At 40.1% G+C, this 24,064-nt stretch overlaps 1 protein-coding gene across 1 annotated transcript in view; it reads left to right on the plus strand.

Moving 5' to 3' along the window:
- The window catches only part of sema3bl (sema domain, immunoglobulin domain (Ig), short basic domain, secreted, (semaphorin) 3bl), a 69,119-nt gene extending 51,587 nt beyond the window's left edge, over nt 1–17,532 (plus strand). Inside the window, exons 5-16 of the mRNA XM_072449639.1 lie at nt 458–548; nt 2,574–2,690; nt 3,041–3,183; nt 5,063–5,177; nt 5,443–5,512; nt 5,691–5,835; nt 10,646–10,877; nt 11,174–11,265; nt 11,414–11,455; nt 11,535–11,760; nt 12,693–12,823; nt 14,691–17,532. Coding sequence (XP_072305740.1) covers nt 458–548; nt 2,574–2,690; nt 3,041–3,183; nt 5,063–5,177; nt 5,443–5,512; nt 5,691–5,835; nt 10,646–10,877; nt 11,174–11,265; nt 11,414–11,455; nt 11,535–11,760; nt 12,693–12,823; nt 14,691–15,188 — 1,902 coding nt within the window. The 3' untranslated portion in view covers nt 15,189–17,532. The remainder of the gene's footprint in view (nt 1–457; nt 549–2,573; nt 2,691–3,040; nt 3,184–5,062; nt 5,178–5,442; nt 5,513–5,690; nt 5,836–10,645; nt 10,878–11,173; nt 11,266–11,413; nt 11,456–11,534; nt 11,761–12,692; nt 12,824–14,690) is intronic.
- The last annotated feature ends 6,532 nt before the right edge of the window (nt 17,533–24,064 follow it).

Genomic DNA, 24,064 nt, shown 5'->3' on the forward strand with positions numbered 1-24,064 from the left:
TCTAAATTGAGCTCCTGATTCAGTACAATAGGGCATGAAGGATTGCTGTGTGATGTGGGACTTTCTGAGGCTCCACTAAACAGTTTCTGGACAGTACCTGGCGTTAAAAGTGATGCATTTGCTGCTGATAAAATTATTTCCCAAAAGAGTTCTTTACGGTCTTTAAGAACTTGATCTGGTCATTATTTAATGTAGAACAAGAGTGCTCGCTATTAGCACTATTAATGAGTCTTCATTGATTGTTCACTTTGTATGTCACAGGAGAATTTATATTGGCCGACATATCAGTTCATCCCTAATTATAATATAGCTCACAAAAGCATAATACTGAATGTCTTCTTTAAATGTTCTCTTTATTTGATCCACAATGTTTAGTAAAACCTTTCTAACCGAGTCTATTAGGTGATGTAATGTTTTCAGTCATATTTTGTCCTGATGTCCTGTGTTTCTGTTGCAGCATGCGTTCTCGTTGGACCCCTCTAATGTGGAGAATGGGCGAGGCAAAGTCCCTCATGATCCTGGTCTTCCCTTCGCCAGCGCCTTCAGTGGTAAGTCACATTTCCTATGGCATCTTTGTACTTAAATTAATGCTATGCAGAGGTCGAATACATTTTACTGTGGATCAGGATTGGAAAAGGCCAAGCCATCGAGGACAATGCAACAGAGATATTAAGTGGTGGTGTGATGTCGTAAGTCAACTTCTGGGTCCAATAACATTCCAGCTTCATGTACTATTCTAGCATTGGAAAAAAACATGTGATATTCAAAACGTATGTTGAATATTGCAGATTCTGTGCTGCTGGATTACACGTAAACAGCAGTGATGTGTGCCTATATTTAAGTCTAATATTACTTCAACCTGACCTGATACATTTACAGTACATGTAGAACTAATGTTGTCAATCGATTAAAAAGATGGATCAGATTAATTAAAGATAGATCAGATTAATCACACTTTTGTTACTTTGAGGCATTGCAGTTGTAGTTTCTCCTTGTTACACTGACCTATTTAGTTACCGTTGTTCTCTATAAATGTCTGAACTTTTTTTTTTTTTTTTTTTTAATTGATTAGGAGGCTTTGTGTGGCCGTGTAATTTATTGTAGTTAATAAAAGATGACAGTTATTTCCGTGGTAATATAAAGCTATTAGTTATTTCCCCAAATAAATAAAGTTATCTTATTTCATGTAAAACTCAATAAAATGTACTGTGTGGGCAGATGTGAAGCTCCCACCTTTCGATTTGAGAAGCTGGGAGGTTGTTTTTTTTGCCCTTAATCTGTCCCATAATGCATTGTGTCTGGCAGAAATAACCTTCTCTTGGAGCCAGGACCCCAGTAGTTTGGACCTGAGCGTGTGTCATCTGGAGATGCTCAGTAGCCACACCTGCGCATTTGTCTCATATAGAAAATACTGAAAAAATGCCTCTGTCAGAGCTGGAAAGACACATGCATTTAATTCTCCTTTTAGTAGCGCCAAGACAATGGTCGCTGCCTGAAAGAATTTGGTAATTAATGTGAGTTGTAGTTTAGATATTCTGACCCAAAAGATTTCAATATGACATACTGTACTTGGATACTATATTATATTGTAAAATGTAATGTAGAATGTAGATTAAAACATTATTTTTGCATGTATTTATCACTGATTTAAGAAGCAGAAATCACACAGGCAGTTGAAGTTTAGTTTGTTGCCTAAATAGTGTGCTTAACTAATGTAATTATATTATGAAAACCAGAATGTTACTTACAATGAGAGTTTTCTAGATACATATTTTTGGTACATTTAGTTACTTCCTAACACTAGATGTATGGAAACCCCTTTGGTCCTAAAACATGTGTGCGGACTGTGTGATGACCGCACAGCTAAAGCATCACATCTTTGTCCTTGACTTGACTTTAAGACCTTTAACCTCAGCGTTGCCCCCTGTCGCGGGTCGTGACCTCTCTGTAGACCCGCGCTTGTGGATCATTACAAAAAACATACATCACTGACCTTTCTCTCCAAAATAAACACTTCCCGTTCAACACAAGACTTGACCAGACACAAGCTTTCAACATCAGACCGAGCGTTTATCCTACAGAAGTCCCCAGATATTTTTAAGTTTAAATTAATCAAAATATTAACACAACATTTCATCTCGGTTGCCTTGATATTACCTGTAAATAAGATCACTTTTGCACCCCAGGCCAATAGTCTGATACTAAAAAAATCCAAACGGTATCTTTTGTATGACAAACTTGTCTTAGTTTGAAAATGGGGCACTTATTCATCTCCACTTTTCGAATGGTCTAGTGCAGAGTTCTAACCTTTGCCAATTCCACGTAGAGTTCTGTTTTTGAGTAAGTGTTTTTCTTGATTTCAGGAAGGATTGTGTGTCTACATTTCCGCTGTTTGGTCAGAAATGGAACCGCGGTTATTCTCAGTGGAGGATGTAAAGTAGTACCGTAGTTGTCTGTCAGGCATTATTTCCTCATTGTTCAGTTCTGCGGGCAATCACTCACGTCTCTTTTAACCTATATTTTTCTATGTTTGGGAGCATTTTTGGTCATGACCTGTTCCTCACTCGCTTCAGGGGGTGAGCTGTACACTGGACTGACGGCGGACTTCCTGGGCAGTGATCATGTGATCCTCAGGACTATGGGAGGACGCTCCACAATGAGGACAGAGACCGACCAGAAACTACTGCATGGTGAGATTTACACTTACATATTTGATTTCCCATTGAAATATGTGTCTGATGTCTTTTAATATAAGTAATAATTTAATATTATTTTACTATCTATATCTGCATAATTTCTTATTGAGCTCCGCCCTTCTTTTAATGTGTAGGAGCAGCAATTTAGCTCCAAGCTCAAGTCAATATTCTGTAATAAAGGAGATGAGTTATGACCTGTTGCTGTGCCCCTGCAGTTCTGCGAGGGCTTTTGTTGACATTTTTCAGTTCATCCTTAGCAACAGTCGTTACAAATAGAGGAGAATACAAGAGACTGCCTTGTTGTCATGTTTTACGTAAAATCTAACATCATTTTCCCCCTTCAGATCCCAGATTTGTGGCCGCTCACCTGATCCCAGACAATGATGACAAAGACGACAACAAAGTTTACTTCTTTTTCACTGAGAAAGTGACTGAGCCTGGAGACAGAGAGGGAGCCATTCACACCAGGATTGGACGAGTGTGCGCGGTGAGATACATTACTTTTTAATGGTCTTTATATTTTCATAACCCGGCTCCAGGCAACAAGAAGAGATATGTCAAACAAAAAATCCCCCTTAGAATAGTACCCTTAAAATAGCCATCTGTGTGGAGTTTGCATGTTCTCCTTATGTCTGCATAGGTTTTCCCTACTACTAAAAACATGTACAAATTGCTCAAATTTAGTTTTTTTGTCTCGTTCTTCTTTCCTGACACTGCTGCATCTATGTCAATGGCTTTATCCTTGGCCATTCAGGATATTTTTTACAGCCAAAACCCGACTCACATGCTTTTATTTGTCTATTTTCTCAGTAAATATGAAAAATGACTTGCAATTAAGATAAGATAAGATATTCCTTTATTGTCCCACATGGGGAAATTTCATTGATGCAACGCCGGTAGATACAGAGGTAGATACAGAATTATGCTAGGAGACTAACAATAACACGTTTTTAAAGGAGCTGGGGCGCACCTAACTCCATCCACGCACAAAATAATAATAATAATAACACCACCAAACAGCGATACATTCAACTTCAGACAAACGATGCAGTAAAATGTGACCATCAGATACTAACACATACACACTTCAACAGTTTTGATTCTGAAACCTCATAAAATGTTCACATAGACTGAATTGTTGTGTCATGTTCTCTTCTCTCCTGGTCATAAACAGTCTCTTGGGGCAGTGTAGTCTTGTGGCTTTCTCAAGAGACTACAAAAGAAATATAATATCCCAGATCTGTCCAAGACTCACACAGCTGTCAGGCCCAAGCTCAGATACAGCTGCTCAAAATCACATTCTTTCACGCATCCATTTCAAACCAGATGCACTGTCTCCACACGCAAACCACATACAAATATCCTCTTCAGGTTCATCCATGAGCTCTTTCACTTCTAATGTAAAAAGCTGCCTGATTCTCCAGATTGTGCCGTCCCTATCACGGTCAAACTCGTGCCAAAATAACGTCATCACTTTGCAAATGGTTCATCCGTCCAAGAAGTAGTCAAGTCCTGTCAAATCCACTTTAAATGAAACTGTACACGAAGTGGATCTGGCAATAGAAAACCTGCTTATAAAGAAATGATATAGCACATGTTTTAATACTGCCTAGCTACATTTTACTCTTTAACACTATTTTTTGAAGAGAAAAAGGTTAATTTGCAAGTAATAGAGTAAAATCCTGTGCAATTTGACCAACTCTGAATGCAAGGCAAGTTTATATGTAGAGCACAATTCGTACACAAGTCAATTCAAAGTGCTTCACACAACAGGAAACAAAGACATGACAGAAATCACAAAACAGTTTAAAACATAAAAGAGAAGAGTGCAAATAAAATCATTTCAGTCATTTACACAGCTAAACTAAACTGTTTTTAGCTTGGATTTGAACATTACATAGAGTAGAAGCCTGTCTCACATCTTCAGGAAGAATGTTCCAGATTTTAGCTGCATAAAACTGAAACGCAGATTCCGTTTGGTCCCGACTCTGGCACCAGCAGGAGACTGGCCCCCGAGGTCCTCAGAGTCCGAGATGGTTCATATGGCACTAACATGTCCGAGATGTACTTTGGTCCTAGGCCATGGAGAGACTTGAAAGTACACAGAGACACTCACATCCAAGACTGTTGAGCAGCATGCTGAGTCCAAAAGGTCTCCACACTAACTATTTATATCATTGCATACAAGAAGGAAGAGACATAAGAGTACATAAGAAACATAAATATAATAATTTTTTATTCTGGGTTTTAGACACTTTGTCAGCGAAAAAGTTCCATAAAGCCATTATTATCATATATTCTATGGGATTACATGGGACTGAAATGCAGCTGTGTTTTATGGCAACTTTTGATTTTGTCTTTGGCAGAACGATGTTGGCGGTCAGAGAGTGCTGGTAAACAAATGGAGCACATTCATCAAAACCAGACTTGTGTGTTCGGTGCCTGGACCTCACGGCATCGACACACACTTCAACCAACTGGGTGAGTCTGGAGGCACAAAACAGAATATGTGATAGGAAGAGTTTTGCTCCAATGTTGTAAAAATATAGACAATTTGCGTGTCCCAGTTTTATGGTTTTGTGAATAATATATCTAAGGCGAAGTTCTCCACCAAATGCAGATTGTTAATAGTTTCAATAATAAGTTATGCCATATTATGGAAGAACATCAAAAGTGTTAAATTGTAATTGAAGTGAATTAATATGAAAATTGACCTTTATATTTTGTTTCTGAATTGTTAACACAGAGGATATTTTCTTGCTGAGGACCAAAGACGAGAGAAACCCAGACATTTATGCCATTTTCAGCACCATCAGGTAAACTAATGATGGATTTAATCATGTGTTTGACTGTGAAGCAAAACACAATGTGAGTCAAACACTATTTTAAAACATGTGACCTATAGCACTGTATCATTTGCCATAATGTTTTCATAAATCATGTTCTGAAACTGCGCTTTACACCATATGTTTGTGTTCTCTCTTATCTCTTCAGTAACGTGTTCCAGGGCTTTGCGGTGTGTGTCTATCGCATGGCTGATATCAGGGAAGCCTTTAACGGGCCGTTCGCTCACAAAGAGGGTCCTGACCATCAGTGGGGGGCGTATGAGGCCCGGGTCCCCTACCCCAGACCAGGAGTGGTGAGTCACAACTATATGCACTTCAAGTCAAGCAAAGCACTGTTTTCAATCTAGCGATCAACCCAGGGCCGGCCCAAGCCTTCAGGGGGCCCTAAGCGAAAAAAATTTGGGGGCCCCTCACCACGTTATCAGAATCAGTTTTATTGCCATTGTCAGTAAACAATTCACACATGGGAACTTTTTTCAACGCAAACAAAGCGCACCAAAACTCCAGGGCATCCAGTTAGTTTATTCTCAACACCTCACAAGCTCAAATATTGATAACTTAAATCCCACAATGTAACTTGGTATTCCGCTGACATCACCTCTACTCCCTGTACAAATAACACACGTCCCAGATATGTTTTTGTGTGTATTTGTGGGCGTTAAGGGTCTACAGCCACATTAGCACATTAGTTTAAATTAATGAACCTTTTTCGTGTATTCTGGTGCATTTTAATGTGGTCCAGCCGGCTAAAGTAAGAGTAAAATGTTGAGGTTGTAATGCTATAAAATGATGATGTGATGAAACTGTGCCAGGAGAAAATGATTAAAGCCAGTTATTAATACATTAGTGTACTTAATTACTCAATACAATATTGGCTATGAAAAATAATTATGATCAAATTGATTCATTTTAACTGAAAATGTAAAAGTAATAGTTATCCTTACTAATTTATCTTTTACAGCTCCAAACTGTTCCTTCTTGCCAAAGTGACAAAACAAGTTATATTAAATTAAACAAATGGCATAAGCATTGCTTGATTAACAATTAACACTGATAAAACAGTGCAAACATGTTATTCCCAGAGAATGAACAGAACGAGAAGTGAAGGTCCAAACCTAGCTTTAGTGAAGAGACTGTTTCTGCAACTTTGCCACTTTTGTATAAAAATATATAGTATTATTCTATAACAGACGTAATCATAATATGTCTGGTTATTTTTCACTATCAGTTTATTATAATTTATAACAAATAGTCTAATGATGCTTCTTAAATAAATTGAAAAGTTTTAGTGCTCTATCAAAAGTTAATTACAATATAAACGTTTGTTCTGATCAGAACATCACACACTGGACTCCTCTGTGTGAAACAATGCTGCGATGTGATTGGCTGATGGACCTTACATGCATAAACCTTTACGTTCCTCTCATTGCACTTTAAGAAGTCAAACAGACATCACGAGTCACGATTGATCTCACACATGGTGATGTGAGAGAGAGGAGACCAAACTCAAACCCGCTCATCTCTAACTGAGGCTGCACAGGGGCCCGGGACAGGGGCCCGGGACAGGGGCCGCACACTGTTCACTCCAAAGTCTCACGTCAGAGGTTCTGGACGAGACGGCGCTCGTCCGGACCGGATCTCCGCCTCTTAGTGACCCGGGCCATAGACGCCCCTCCCCGGCCTCACCTGCAGCTAACACTGCCGGGCTGGTGTAAATGTGAAGCTTATTATCTTTCATTCAGACATATTATTATGCGCGGGGCAGAGCTCTCGTCGCCTCCAGCCTGAGCGAACTAACGTGACAGAATCGTGTTGTTTCAAACAGCAGCATTAACCGTCTCTTTGTAAGAGAAGTTCAATACCTGGAGAGTGTTGTTGAGTTTGCAGTTTCTTTACATCGTCAAGAAGTTTCTTCTTTCGTTTTTCGGCATCGGGGGATATATTCCTCTGGACATGACGACCACGCAGGGACCACGTTCTGTTGTGTTTATGTTTTGCTCTCGAGCTCCTCGCGCACAATGAAGTTGCCCAATCAGCGCAGGTTTGGTGTCTCGGTTGCCAGATTGTCATTACAAATAAATGCGGTTTGTGCGTCATGTTACCGCTGTGTGCGCTGCCGCGCCAGCAGCGCTACTACACTAGTGGCGCACGCTGCGCTTGCACTTCGCATAAGACGGGTTGCCAGATTAGGGGCCCTATTAACGCCTCGGGGCCCTACGCAGCTGCTTAGTTCGCTTATAGGCTGGGCCGGCCCTGGATCAACCACAGTGAGACCGTACTGAAAGAATACGTTGTTGAGGTGTTTTTGATGATAAAGCTCTTTTACTCTGAGTTTGCTTTGCACATAAAGTGGGACAATGGAAATAAATGCATCTATGCGCCATCAAAGTAATGAATATGAGATTTGTCTCTTTCCTAAAGACACACTAACAGTATGAACATGATTATAGGAAAACCACACTGCTCACATATGTAGCATGCAACAAATATTTTCTTGACCAAAAAGTCTGAGTAAAAGTATCTATTTCCTCCTTCTACAGAACCTAAGTACCTAAGTTTTAACACGTTTAGACGTTTCTTTGGCCTTTCCTCTGGGCTTCTTTGCTGTTGCTGTTTATGTTGCTTGTTGGCTTGTGAATGCAATAAACACCCCAATTTACTTGTATAAACCTGTAGGAAGTTTCCCACACTTCTTATTCATGAAACAGTGAAACAATCTTCTATTTCATTCCCAAAACTGCACGATACATTTACAATTGTTTACCGGAACACTACTGTTTTACTGTAACACTGTGATGTCTAACCCTTCACTGCATTACACAACACAACAACACAACATGTCATGACACCAGGTGCGCACCATGCACTTGTCACTCAATTTCAACCTCTAAGTTGCACTGTCAAGAGAATATAACATCTTTCTAAAGACTGTTGCAGTATATATTTAGTTTGGTCACAGAGGCTAACTTGGTGTTTGAACACAGGAGCAATATCCATTGAAGTCATGCATCATGCTGTTCACTTGCACAACTCTCAAGGGTTTGAGCTGATGATGATGACATGGCCACTTAAATGAAGAAATGCAAGGATTTAAATTTTTAATTTCTAATCATGTTGTTTTATCGTGTTGATTATGTGATTTTTTAAAACTAATTTATTCAGAAAGTGTGCATTCATTGTGTACTGTACCTTATACATTATGCACATGACAAATAAACAGGAACATGATTTTTTTTCTAAAGAATATGAGCCAACTTACTTGCATTGGAACGGGTTTGGCTGATAGTAATAGTAGTAAAGTAATTTTCAGATTATCCTAAAAGGACCTTTGCTTAATTGTAAAGCAGAATTGAACCGACAATACAATGTTAATCAAATAAGATAATCAATTAAATAAGTGCCAATTCCTTACCTATTGGTTTATCAAGTCTTTTGAAACAACTATAAAAGAAAATACATGGTGTAACTGTGGTCCACCTCTGACATGATTTAGCTCTGAGTAAGTTCTCCTTGCTGTGAGGCAGGCGCCCTTATTCATACCATTTGTCCTCATTAGACTGTATAGATATAAAGTATGTAGAGATTGAAAGCCATAATTTCCCAATCCCTCGTGAAATATCAAACAGATGTTAAAATAAGGTGTGAACAGGACCTTTGTCCAGCCTCACTTTCTGGTTGATTACTGGAACATGACCTCCCTGGACCCATCACCGTGTGTATATCGCACAGAGCCAGTATTACAGCGCTCAAGTGTCTAATAACTCAAACATGTGTCTTTTACATTATCTCTGCTCATGTCCAGTCCAAGCTGCAGTTTAAATTCCTCCGCTGTGGAAACCAGACCACGCCATAACATTACAATACTTTACAGACCTCCTGTTATGATAAGACGGGAATAATATTTATAACAGGCAAAGTTTCAGATTGGATTTACCAGAGTGTTATTGCCATCCGATCAAATGTCTTATCCATCTCACATGAACATAGACTATAAATCTATTTAATCTCTTATTTTGTTTTTCCTTTGTCTGACCTTGAATTCAGTGCAAAAAACATAACATAGAAATCATATTCAAACAAGCAATTTATAAAAACCCTGCAATACATGTTAGGTACCTTTAGTTGGTGGGGTTGCAAAAGAAGTAAGATTACCGTATTTTCCGGACTATAAGTTGCACCTTTTTTCATAGTTTTGGCCGGGGTGCGACTTATACTTATATACTTATACTCCGGAGCGACTTATATGTGATATTATTTGTTATTTTCACACTTGCAACCTTATTTCATACTCCAGTGCAACTTTTTTTAATTTTCTATTATGCATTTTTTGGCGACTTGTAGTCCGGAAAATATGGTACATGACTTCTTCTTTTTCTTATTCTTTTTATATGCAGTCTTTTGATGAGAGAATTAAAAATGACCCGAGATTTGTCTGTTTTGTTTTAAACTATTTTGTTAGAAGTCTTCAAATGTTCCTCCTCTTTTACATTTTGGACTTGACTGGAGGCCCATCATCATGAATGACTATTCTGCTTCCTATTAGCTTCAAAAAGTTGAAAAGATCAGGTTTTGGCTATTGGTAAAAGAGCATGTTCTTTTCATCTGGCAGAGCAGTGAATTCCTCATAACATAGGTAATTAGGAAAAACATTTATTTAAAATGAGACAGTCCAGAGATGTGTTTTTAATTGTCTTTAGGAACAGAGGCCATCCATCTTAATCGTTCAGCGAGTACAGGGGAGGCGATCCTAAACTGGAAGTATATTTGACAACCACTTACTTTATAAATACACTGTTTAAATGGCTTTACTCAAGTATCTAAAAAACTGAATAACTTGTAAATGAGTAAATAATAGATTAGTTCTCAGTAGCATTATTAAAAGCTAATATACAGTTAGTATTATTTTGATCTACAATAGCAACTACACTATACATATCACATGCCTTCCAAATACTTGTATTTAGATCAAAAGAACTCAAAGAATTGAAACATAGAGCATAAACACATCCATCATCTCCACACACAGATATGGTTCAAAACAATGCCACTGTAATCTGCCAAAAGTCCGTCCAAAAACGTCAGCTCTTTCGTGTTGTTCTGCAGTGCCCCAGTAAGATCACAAACCAGCCCGGCAGAGAGTTTGGCAGCACTAAGGACTTCCCTGACACGGTGCTGCACTTCACCCGCAGTCACCCGCTCATGTGGAGGCCCGTGTACCCCGCCCAGAGGAAGCCCCTCCTGGTCAAAGCCAATGTCCCGTACAGGCTGCAGCAGATCGTAGTGGACCGTGTGGAGGCGGAGGACGGACAGTATGACGTCATGTTCATCGGCACCGGTATGAGCACTGAGAAGAAATACATTATGACGGATTGTGATTATTTCCTTATCAAGCAAGTTAGTAAGTGGTTCAGCAAGTGCACATTTTGTCCAGCAAATAATGACTCATGTTCAGTATGCTCAGTAAGTTCAACTAAGACTTGGTGACAGTATCTCAGGAAGAAAGAAGTGTTTCTGGTCAAAATGATGAAGTTTATAGCCGTTAGGATGGCTTCAGGATAAGCCATTTTGTGCTGCTGGTCCATTGTAAACTATTGCACACACTGCATGTTTAAACAAGTGTTTGTGTTGCAGATGTTGGGACAGTTTTGAAAGTCATCGCGCTGCACACTGGAAACAGTCTGGAGACTGAGGTGATCACACTGGAAGAACTACAGGTTTTCAAGGTGAGTTTGGTGAACGAGTTTGGAGTTAGCATCTGGATGTATGTATAGCACATATTTAGTGATCGTGATGTTTTGTGTTTAAGATGTTGTCTAAAATATATTATTTTAAAAGTTTTAAAAATGCTTAAGGCCAGCTTTTTATTTGCAGGCTTCTACTCCCATAACCTCTATGGACATATCAGTCAAAAGGGTGAGTGGTTGAATCCATTTTTAGCTTATTTGCCTTTTTATCACAATCGATCTTTACACCCATTGCATTTTGCCCACAGCAAGCTGTGTTTGTGGGCTCAGAGGTGGGAGTGGTGCAGATGAAGTTGCACCGCTGTGAGACCTATGGGAATGCCTGTGCTGAGTGCTGTTTGGCCAGAGACCCGTACTGTGCCTGGGATGGGACGTCCTGCTCCCGATACGTCCTCAACAGTAAACGACGCTTTCGCCGCCAGGACATCCGCCACGGCAACCCCGTCCTGCAATGTGTCGACCAAAACATGAGCGGTAAGAGAACATATGTCAGCCTATATTTTAGTAGGTGAAAGTGAGTCCATCTTTTTTCTGGATGGTTATTAACACACCGATGTTTGATTTTGTGTGACTCTTGGCAAAAGTCAATGGAAAATGGAAGCACAATGAAAGAAACAATGTCTGAATGAATTTAAGAAGGGCCACATTCTCTCCATGTCTCCATTTCTTGGAAAATGTGTAAATCACAGGTCGTTTATCTGAGATTCATGAATGAAATGACAAATATCTCATTTTGATTCACGCTTTTACAACGTGATTCTTGAAAAATAATGGGTAATTTCACAAGAATATAAATGTTTAAGAGAGCAATGACAGAAGGACAAATAAAATCAGGTTTGCAGTCTTTGTGAAAAAAAAGACATACCTTCTCCATATCAGCCATCATCTTAAACAAACATGGAGGCAATTGTTGGAGCGAAAAAGAGAAGGTGATAAGAAAAAGGTGCTGTGGGTTCAGAATAGTTCCTGATTGAGCCGGTGTTTGCTCACCTCTGTTCAGGTTTGAGCTGCTCCTTCAACACCTCAAATGAACTACTTTTACAAAGAGTCTATGTGTTACAACGGCTTTGTCAAGTGTTTTCTTTGCTCAGACTGAAGTGGCGTCACAGATCAATAATGTTTAGACTTTTAAAAGCGCTGTTAAATGTACTCTTGCACAATATTAATGAGTGAGGTAAAAAGCACACTTTTCTGATTGAGTCTTATAAAGTCTTGGATTTATTAGCACAGTAAAACATAAGTTGGATAGTGGGAGGAAGTAAGTCTTATTGGGAAAACTCTGTGGTTCTAACTCATTAATCCTTTTTACTCTCTGGTGTATTTTTTATGTGATTACTTTACAGTTGCATTGATATCAGAGAATAGTGTTGTTTTATTAACTTAATTTGCTGCCTTTGTTTGAACAGAAGAGGTGGATGTCCCTGAGGAACGAGTGGTTTATGGGACAGAGAATAACAGCACGTTCCTGGAGTGTGTTCCTCGCTCTCCACAGGCGTCCGTCAGCTGGCTGGTCCAACGAGACGACCGCAAGGAAGAGGTGAGCCTGACTAAGCGCTGCCACAAATATGTGCACTACTACGTTCAGACTTGTTCTGGTTTATGCCTGGTTTGGTCCCGGGTGTAACCATTGATAATGAAGTGATGCTCACATTTTCTACATCAAGATCCCATAAAATAATTGGCATTTAAGTGCTAAAATCAGCATCGCTAGTACTCAAAGAATACTCTGGAGTAAGCAAGACTAAACTATGACTATTTAGGAGTGTTTTCCTAAATAGTCATAGCTAATAAGTTTTAAAAAACACAAAAAAGCAAAACTTGAAATATTAAAATAAATCATTTCTAGACTTCAGGATTAACAAGATTGTTAAAATACATGGTATTTTGTTTGCAGATTACATTCTAATAACTGCATCCTTCACGATTTGTTAATTGCACCAATTGAAATAGTGATTTTTATTCAATAGCGATATATTGTTCAACCCTAACTAGGACCAAACTGACTCCAGACCTGGACTGAAACGGACAAAGGTCTAAACAGGATCTGAACCAGACCTAAATCTAAACAATAGTGTACATTTTAAATTGTAGGCATAAACTAAAATCATCTAAAACAGGAATTGAATCAAAAAGTACCACCAAAGTTACTTGTACCACTAGGAATTCTCTCTTTGGCAAACAGTGGCCCAGAAAATGTTCAAGTCTTCAAATGTGTGAATCCAAAAGTATGAATTTGGCACGTGCCTGACACTTTTGACAGCTGTTTGACATATGGTTAACATTAGATCATTATATCTCAAAAGTAAAGGAAGTCAGGTTTCTCTTGCATAAACAGTGATCTTTTTGCAAATCGCATGCAACCTACACTTAAATTGTCACTCAAACTGTCTCTTTCCTGCAACTTTACAAAGGGCTATTTCAGTAAACTGTGTCGCCCGGTTTTTCACACCCACTGCAATTTTTCTTCTGTTTGAGGCTGTGTTTGTCCAAGCTTTAGGCTCTGCATTATAGCATTACCGCCAGTCACTATTTCCCCAAAAATAAACGTCTACCTGCCTCTCAAAAAGAATAGCAGTACATTTCTTGCTGGCTCCAAAGACTAATTTCTCAAAGAGGAATGTGGTGTGGCAGTTTGTTCAAGAGGCAGGTGGAAATGGTTTGAAATGTTGGATTGAAATGTGGCAGGCTAAAGGGTGAGGATAATGGATGTGGGTCTGTGGAAGACGTTGAACAGCTGTGTCAACATTCAGGGCAAATACTGAGACAAATACTGTACAAATCACATTGTGTCATTTTATTCCAACGGGAGGTTTTATCATATCATGTGTCGCATATCAATAGATAACGAGAATTCACCAAGAACATGTATCTTTTGTTGTTCATTGTCTTTCACAATAGTTCGATGCTCTACACTGAATAAAATTGTGTAACCTTGCCCAAGATGCAGAGTTACTTTTAAGAAAGATTATACTACAAAATTGGCATATTTAGTGTCCCAGAGACATCAATGGTCATAAAATGCCTATCACAGCATTTTTTTTTTTTTTTTAATGTAAGCTATTTTATAATATTGTTTATATAATTTTAGCTATATTAAATCATTTTCAACAAATCTCAATCATATTTAGCTATTTAAATGTTGTCACGTCCTTCTTGTCACCAATTTGTAACGTTTAAATCAAATTGTTTGGTTTTTTTGCACTTATTTAATTCATACGTGCAAATAATTTAATTTCATTATGTACAGCATGTGACTCTGTACTAACTAACATGGACTAAAAATTGGCTAAATTGTTACGGTTGCAAAACTGACCATCTTTAATGGGAAAATCCCATAAAAAGTGATAGATCTTTATGTAGGTTTCTGCACTAAAATCATTTTCTCTCTGTGTTCTCATCTTCAGGTGAAGTTAGACGAGCGTGTGATGGCGACAGAGCAGGGCCTCCTGTTCCGTCACTTGTTCCGACAGGACGGGGGCCTGTACATCTGTCGGTCCCGGGAGCACGGCTTCACTCAGACCCTGTCCCGCCTTAATCTGGAGGTCCTGCCTGCCGACACTGTGGACGAGCTCATGCAGCGAGACGGCCACTACAAAGACCGCTCTGGGCAGGGATACCGACCCTGGACCCCGTGCAACACCTACAGCAAGAGCAGTTCTACCAGCCAAATTGGCCAATCGCGTACCTGGTTCAAAGACATCATGCAGCTGATTGGGCCGGCCAACCTGCCTCACGTAGAGGAGTACTGCGAGAGGATGTGGTGCAACGACAAGCTGCGAAGGAAGCACAAGAGCATGTTGGAGAAGTATCGGCAGGCACAGGAGAGCGCCAGGAAGGCCCGCAGTAAGAGTGTCAGTGAACGCAACAGGACGCCACGGGATCTGAGCCGGATCGACCAATAAGAGCAGACGCAGGACGCCAATGGAGACGCTTTTGGCGCTGAAAAACAACTAGAAGCACCTAGAGATGAAAGAGACATTTCAGCTTGAGGTTCACTCTGTAGTTGACCCAAAACAACAACAAAAAACCCAAAACTATGACTGACTTTAAATCAAATTACATGGAACAACACAGAAAACATTATACCACAATGTGTAATATATGAGAATGTTTCAACAACAACAATCCCAGGCAAATATGTTATATTGCGAATTGAATTACATTTCTATTTAGATTCCAGATCACTTGTAGGTGCAATACAGGTTTTATGACAACTTTTTAATGTCAATGTTGTGGAAATTGTACTTCAAAATGTTGCCCAAAACAGCTGCTCGCGTTTTAGTGTATATTTCCCAGTACTAATATTTTACAAACAGCTCACAAAGTGCATCTATAGAGAGAGGATACTGAATTGAAGTCAGCAGTATCCAGTAAGCAATGACATCTGATCAACAATGCGCCGATGTGGCCCAGCTGTGTGGCTTGGACGTACTTTCTATTTAGGTCATGTTTGAGTTCACTTCACACACAGGCTGCTATTAGCAATCAGAATAGTCATTTTAAATCAGCTCGTATGACGAAAGTATTCAGAATAAGTCTTTCCTGAATGTTACCTGAGCCACAAAATATACACAATATACATGATGAGCTTTATCAATCAAATGCAGCCTATGGAATATCTAGTGAATAATGTAGCTTAATGTCCAGTCCAACATTCAAGTATTTAAAGATGAAAATGCCTTTGTGGTCAGAATAAATCATCATATATTAATCAGCTTTTCTTTTTTTTTTTAAACGATGAATGGTAATTTGCTTCTCTCTATCCCCATAAAACAGGCATGTCCAAACTAGGGCCCGGGGGCCAAATGCGGCCCTCAGACCAATTTTGGTTGGCCCTCCAGCTTCCTGCTATGTCGGCCCAAACAACAAAAACTAGTACTTTTTACTGTGAAATTGGGAAAATTCAGGCATATTGATGTTATACCAACCTATTACTAATGTTCTAGGTCTAATTAAAGGTGTGGAGGCTCATCGCAATTACATCAAATGCAAAATTTGGAATGATTCACTTTGTCATTCAACAAATTCGACATTGTCAAGTTGTTTGTGGCCCTCTGCCCCGTTTAAGTTTGAAAATGCGGCCCTTGGTGAAAAAAGTTTGGACACCCCTGCTATAAAGGAACAAAATTGTCACTGTTTTCAACATCTGAAATCTGGAGACCCACAATAACAAGAAAAGAACTATTGTGTGCCAGGTCAAAAATCCTACAGTAACAGTAACAATCCATGAGACATTTCTTAGTACATTAGACACTTAGACATTTTGAATACACGTTCTTGCCATGCTGTAGTCACTGGATTCACTCTCACTCATAAGACGACAGTTGACCGTTCAACAGATAAAAGCCTGTGGCATCATATCACTATACATTGTTTATTGACACTTACGTTAAATCTAGATGTGGTCAAAGCTAAAAAATAAAAAAAATACTGTAAATAGGTTTAAGAAGTGCAGCCACAACTCCACAACATTCCACACATTAACATATCCCTTTATAATTATAACAATTACCACTATTTCTGAAATACTTAGTGCGACAATCTACAAAACTAAGGAAAATTAAGCATATGAACTGGAACATGATTGTACAATATTTCAAGAATTCAGAAACCGGTGGCATATTTATTAACATTGCTGTGACTTGTTGTGTGTAGCACTGATAGAAATAAGTTTGCAAGTTAAAAACAACCATTTATAACTAAAAACGTGAGACTTAAGAAAATGGAAACGGTACTGAAAGTATGTTATGACTACTATTTGTGATTTTGTAGGAAGTTTGTGCAGCTTGTAAGTCCATATAGAACGCATTTGGTGTTTTTTTATTGTCGAGTAATCCACGACTGTTTTAGAGAGATTGCCCCCCAGTTGTAGCATGTCGTTTAGGGTGCATGTTGATGGTTTTTGCATGCTCTCATTCAATCCCATTGTAAATTTGTACAGAACGTTCTGTTTAACCTTTTATATCTTCAACTTTTCTATGTTTTATTTGTATCCCTCAGTACTAAACTGTTTTAAACTGTTGTTATTTGTGTAGCTTATCTTGTAAATAGATGTTTCCCCTGGTTGTCGATGAAGATGTGTCTAAATGTCCACCACTATGAGAAATAATGAAAACTATTAATCACTTTACAATATGGGTAAACTATGAGTGCGTTGAGTCTTTATTGTTTTATTTATGATTTTACAATGCGTCTTGCATGCTATTTAACATAAGCGAAATAAACAGACTTTTTATTTCAAAATAATCTGTGTTATTGATCCTTTATTTAACCTTAGTAGCACAGAAGGGAGCCTGTAGCACATGTTTTAGTTGTAGGAGAAACTGGAGCACTTGGACGGACCTACACAGACACGGGGAAGAAGCAAGAACACTACCCACTCTGCCACACTGACATAATTTGTTTTATCATACTTTGGAAAAGGTTTAAATCTAAATAACCCCATAATGTGCCCTTCCGCAGGGTTCAATAGTAACAACAATTAGCCCAAACTGAGTGGTACCTTGTGAACTACAGGCTGTATACAAACACAAAAGAAATGACATAATGAATTAAGATATCAGTGAATTCATAGCAAGGTTAGATTAGCAAAGATTTGTTCAACAGAAACATACATACAATGGGACTAACTGGCTCTTCACACTGGCGTTCACCCTTTGGAGCAGTTTGGGTCATTTCAGTGGGATTATTGGCCGATTCCATAGCAGCTCGTAAAAGTCAACGCTTCAGCCAGTGCCCTCAAACAGCTTTGCATCCAGAATATTCTTGGAACAGGGAATGCACAAGCTCAGAGAACGCACACAATCATAATCACAAACCAGGGCTACACCAGAGAGCAGTGGCCAAGTCAGCCTGGAAAATATCTCTTTGTTTGAATGTGGTCATTTTCTGCGTTTCATGGTTTATAACGGCTGCCATTGTGAATTAAATGTAAAAACCAGCGAATGTGGTGCTGTTGATCATTGTGTGTAGGTGATCTGAGCCAGTAAGTCATGACCCTTGACCTTTATTTTCCAACAGGAAGCACGTTTAAATCAAACACACCCCATTAAAGTCTGGCACAGTCCACTTAAGCAGGTGTCTTTGGACAAATTGCAATAAGTGAGCAAAAATGTGCTATTTAACATCAAATGCAGTCACTTTATGAGCTATGGATTCAGCCAATAGTAATGCAAATATGTACTATAATATTTGAAATTCCAATATCTTTATGATTGCATCCACATGTTTGTACAATTTAAAGAGTGAAACATTCTCAAACATTACATAGGTCGAATATATATCAAAACTGCACTTCCTTAATTCTATTGGTGTGTGTTTGTTTCACGTTTCCCAGTGTAAAGAGGGGGACAGGCGTGTTTAAGGAATCCATTGGGAGCTCATTCAGGGGCTCCACTGTGACTGATGAAGATTAATCTGTACACAAACATTAGCCCCGATATGAACATATCTGAGGCTCACCCCGCGGACCTGTAATCTGAACTCTAATGTGAAAACCGCCTGTAAAAGTGAAAACACAACACTGCTTATCAGGAGACGAGAGAGACTGGACAGGATTGGTGTCAAAGACAGCTGCCATTTTACAATTATGTATGTCATTTAGGGCCTTTAGTAAGCAGTAGGTTTTGAAGGTCCTAATTTAATATTTGTAGATACAGTCGCAGTGATTGTCCCCAGTTTGACAAGTTTAGTCACGTTTATAATGTTACTTCCTGTTTGGACCCGAGTTGTGACACAGGTAGAGGTAATTCACAACTGTTACCTAGCAACCACGCTGTAAATAATGGCAAAATAAATATAAATTAAACAAAAGTTATGATTTGACAAATAATAATACCTGATAACACCTTTGATTTCATTAATCTTTTGTTTAAACTGTCAGAAAATGGTGTCAGTTTTGTGTAAATTCTCTCTGCATTTTTGATTGACAGTTGCTTATCACAGAGTGATTCTGTTTCAGCTCTACTTCTTGAAATGTTCAACGTTTATTTTTTAAATTTCTTTAGCAATGTAGAAAAAGCTTCAGTTGTAGTCATCTGGACTCAGTTTGAAAAAATAGACGTTTCGACTCTCATCCAAGAGTCATTGTCAATAAAAGAATTTAGATCGAGAACTCCGATATTAATACTGTTCTGTGGTAAGACCCGCCCATTGGGAGGAGTCTTCCTGAAGTAGAAAGAGTTGTTTGTTTCAACAGAAACTCCCCCCTTGTATCTACCGAGCTAGCCTATTCAAATCAAATCAAATCAAATCAATTTATTTTTGTAAGGCCCAAAATCACAACAACAGTTGCCTCTGAGGGCCACAGGGAGAAATGAATCAACAATGTCTGTGGTGGCGAGGGAGTCAGACAATGTCTGTGGTGGCGAGGGACGATGTCCCAGGGTCCTCTGTCCTTAGACTCTCCTTCTCGGCCAGGAAAAACTACAAAAAAAACCTCTTTGGGAAAAAAGCGTAGAAACCTGGAGGAGTTCCAGTGAAGGAGAGATCCGACTCTCACAGACGGACAGACGGACACGAGGGAGACTGGAGCTGGACCCACTCTTCAGGCAGAAGAGGGACCGTCTAGAGGCGAGCTGGACCCACTCTTCAGGCAGAAGAGGGACCGTCTAGAGGCGAGCTGGACCCACTCTTCAGGCAGAAGAGGGACCGTCGGAGGCGAGCTGGACCCACTCTTCAGGCAGAAGAGGGACCGTCTGAGTCGAGCTGGACCCACTCTTCAGGCAGAAGAGGGACCGTCTAGAGGCGAGCTGGACCCACTCTTCAGGCAGAAGAGGGACCGTCGGAGGCGAGCTGGACCCACTCTTCAGGCAGAAGAGGGACCGTCTAGAGGCGAGCTGGACCCACTCTTCAGGCAGAAGAGGGACCGTCTAGAGGCGAGCTGGACCCACTCTTCAGGCAGAAGAGGGACCGTCGGAGGCGAGCTGGACCCACTCTTCAGGCAGAAGAGGGACCGTCTGAGTCGAGCTGGACCCACTCTTCAGGCAGAAGAGGGACCGTCTAGAGGCGAGCTGGACCCACTCTTCAGGCAGATGAGGGACCGTCGGAGGCGAGCTGGACCCACTCTTCAGGCAGATGAGGGACCGTCGGAAGCGAGCTGGACCCACTCTTTAGGCAGATGAGGGACCGTCCACACAGGGCAGGGACCACTTCACCAGGGGAAGGGCATCTGGGTCCACAGGTCCTCAGGAGTGAGAGAAAGAAAAGAAGGCGGTGAACAGTTTGCAAGTGGAATCAAAAAATAAATATTGTTTGATAGCATAAGTAGTCAGAAGAAGAAGAGGATAGTGCTCAAGCTGTCATACTTCCCCCAGCATAGTTACTCCTAGGGCAGCGTAGCTGAAGCTGTGGGTTTATGTTTCTGATCCTAACTAGTCTGACCATAAGCGATTTCGAAGAGGAACGTTTTAAGCCTGGACTTAAATGAAGAGACTGTGTCAGCATATTTAACATGGGCCGGGAGCTGATTCCATAACACAGGAGCTTGGTAGCTAAACGCTCTACCTCCTACAGTACTTTTAGAGACTCTTGGCACCACCAGAAGGCCGGCATTCTGAGAGCGAAGAGCTCTGTTTGGATGATATGGTTCTATAGCATCTTTGAGGTAGGATGGGGCCATGTCATTTATGGCTTTGTAGGTCAAGAGTAGAATTTTGAATTTGATTCTAGACTCGACAGGGAGCCAGTGAAGAGACTTCAGCACTGGCGTAATGTGCTCTCTTCTTTTTGTTCCTGTTAGTAATCTTGCTGCTGCATTTTGAACCAGTTGAAAGCTTTTTATGGAGCTTTTAGGACACGCTGCAAGCAGGGAGTTACAGTAGTCTAATCTAGTCGTTACAAATGCATGGATAAGTTTTTCGGCATCACTTTTAGGCAGGATTCTTCTGATTTTGGCGATGTTGCGCAAATGGAAATAGGCTGTTTTACAAGCTTGATTTATATGAGCTTTAAATGAGAGCTCCTGGTCAAATAAGACTCCAAGGTTTCTTACAGTAGAACTGGAGGCTACACTGACATTGTCCAGTGTGACTATCTGCTCAGATAGAGCATCTCGTAGGTGCTTAGGGCCAAGCACAATGACCTCGGTTTTTTCAGGGTTAAGAAGCAGGTAGTTTAGTGTCATCCAGGTTTTTATCTCCTTCACACAAGTACTAAGTCTGTCTACTTGATCGCTCTGATCAGGTTTCATTGATAAATACAGCTGAGTGTCGTCTGCATAGCAGTGGAAGTTAATGTCATGCTTTCTGATAATGTTGCCTAATGGCAGCATATAAAGAGTAAACAGAATTGGACCGAGTACCGAACCCTGTGGCACACCGTAAATTACTTTAGAGCATGGTGAGGAGCTCTGGTTTACATTAACAAATTGGAACCTATCAGATAGATAGGATTTAAACCAGCTGAGGGCTGTTCCTCCAACACCTACATCACATTCTAACCTCTGCAGTAGAATGTTTTGGTCATTGGTGTCAAACGCTGCGCTGAGGTCCAACAGAACCAGGACTGAGACCAGTCCATCGTCAGCGGCTAATAACAAATCATTTGTGACTTTAACTAGTGCAGTTTCAGTGCTGTGGTGGGCTCTGAACCCTGACTGGAAAACTTCAAATAAGTTATTGTCCTGCAGGTGGCGACAAAGCTGTTTTACTACAACTTTTTCAAGGATTTTAGAGACGAAGGGAAGATTTGAAATAGGTCTGTAGTTTACCAATAGGTCGGGATCTAGATTAGGCTTTTTCAGAAGAGGTTTAATGACTGCATGTTTGAAGGACTGTGGAACATAGCCACTTTCGAGTGAAGTATTTATTATATTAAGAATAGGGTCTATAATTAGGGGGAGAATGTCTTTGAGGAGTCTGCTTGGAATGGGGTCTAGGACACAAGTTGAGCTTTTAGAGGACATAATGGCTGAAGTTATCTCTGCTTGATCAACAGCTGTGAACCTTTCTAAGTTTACAGGTGGATTTATATGGGACGTTAGATTTACAGCTTGGGCTAGTTCAGGGCTAATAGCGGGGGTAATTTCATCTAATTTATCTCTGATTGTTTTTATTTTATTGTTAAAAAATAGGAGGAAATCATCAGAGCTGAGTGTAGCTGGGATTGAGGGCTCTACTGCACTGTGACAGTTTGTTAGCCTAGCTACAGTGCTGAAAAGGAATTTAGTGTTACTTTTGTTGACTTCTATTAGATTTGAATAATATCTGGTTTGGGCCTTACGCAGAGCCTGCTTATAAGACAGCAGGCAACTTTTCCATGCTTTTAGGGATTCTTCGGTGTGAGAGCGACGAAATAATCCCTCTAACTTTCTAACTTTTTGTTTATGTGAACGCAGTTCTTGGTTGTACCATGGGGAGGCGCGCTTTGGCCTAATGACCTTCTGTTTTAACGGCGCGACAACGTCAAGAGCAGACTTCAGAGAATTCATGGTCAAGTCGACACATTGATCACTTAAACTGGGACTAAAACTGTTCTCAGCAGGATCACATGACATGTCACTGAGTATTGGCTCTATTATTTCTTTGAATTTTGAGATAGATTTTTCAGATATTGTCCTTTTCATTATAACTTTATTTTGTGGGACTGGATGATCTTTAAGAATAAACTGAAAGGTAATTAGGAAATGATCTGACAATATAGGGTTTTGAGGGAGGACAATGAGGTCACTAATCTCTGTTCCATACGTTAGGACAAGATCCAGAGTGTTCTTGTGAGTGTGAGTCGGTTTATTTACATTCTGAGTGAAACCAATGCTGTCTAACAAGGCGCTGAAGGCATTACTGAGAGCGTCATCACTCATGTTCACGTGGATATTAAAGGCTCCAACTATAACTATTTTATCCCAGGCTAACACTAAGTTTGATATAAAGTCAGAAAACTCTGTTAAAAACTCTGAATAGGGACCAGGAGGTCGGTAGATAACTATGAACAAAACTCCTTTTTGGTTTTTCATATTTGGACATGTGATCGACAGCATAAGGCTTTCAAATGAGTGAAATGCATTGTTAGTTTTAGGGCTCATAAGTAGGCTTGAGTGTGAGATCACTGCCACACCACCACCTCGGCCTGTGCTCCTGGCAGTCTGAAAGTTAACATGGGTGGGTGGGGTGGACTCATTTAGTCTGACGTAGTCGTCTTGTTGAAGCCACGTTTCAGTTAGAGCTAGAAGATCTATGTTATAGTCACTAATTAATTCATTAACTAAGAGCGATTTGGAGGAAATTGCTCTAATGTTTAGCAGTCCACATTTTACATGTTTATTCATTTGTATATTTGTGTCATTTGTGATTGTTTTCCTTAAGTTATTTGGTCTGACGCCTGAAATATTTTTTCTGAGATGTGACTTTTTGGCATTATTTGTGCGAGGAACACGAGGGACACACACAGTCTCTATCTGTCTTGAATCTGAACACTTCACATGTAACAGAACGGGCGAGAGTTCAGCGACAGAGGAGCGTCTTAAACTGCTGCTCTGCGCCCGGGGCTCATCCCTAGATGGTCACTTAACACGACTAAGACTATCGGTCAAATTCCGAACTAATAGGGATGTACCCTCCGAAGTCGGATGGATGCCATCCCTGCGTATGAGCCCGGGCTTTCCCCAAAACGCACTCCAGTTATCAATAAAGACAACGTTGTTTTGAGGGCACCATCTGGATAACCAGTTGTTAAATGCTGAGAGACGGCTGTACAATTCAGCATTGATCCGATTGGGCAGGGGACCAGAAAATATTACAGTGTCTGACATCGACTTCGCTAGGTCACACACCGCGGCTAC

The sequence above is a fragment of the Eucyclogobius newberryi genome, unplaced genomic scaffold (genome assembly GCF_026437365.1).
Source record: "Eucyclogobius newberryi isolate DKJ021-1_F unplaced genomic scaffold, fEucNew1.0.hap1 SCAF_17, whole genome shotgun sequence".
Lineage (NCBI taxonomy): Eukaryota > Metazoa > Chordata > Actinopteri > Gobiiformes > Gobiidae > Eucyclogobius > Eucyclogobius newberryi.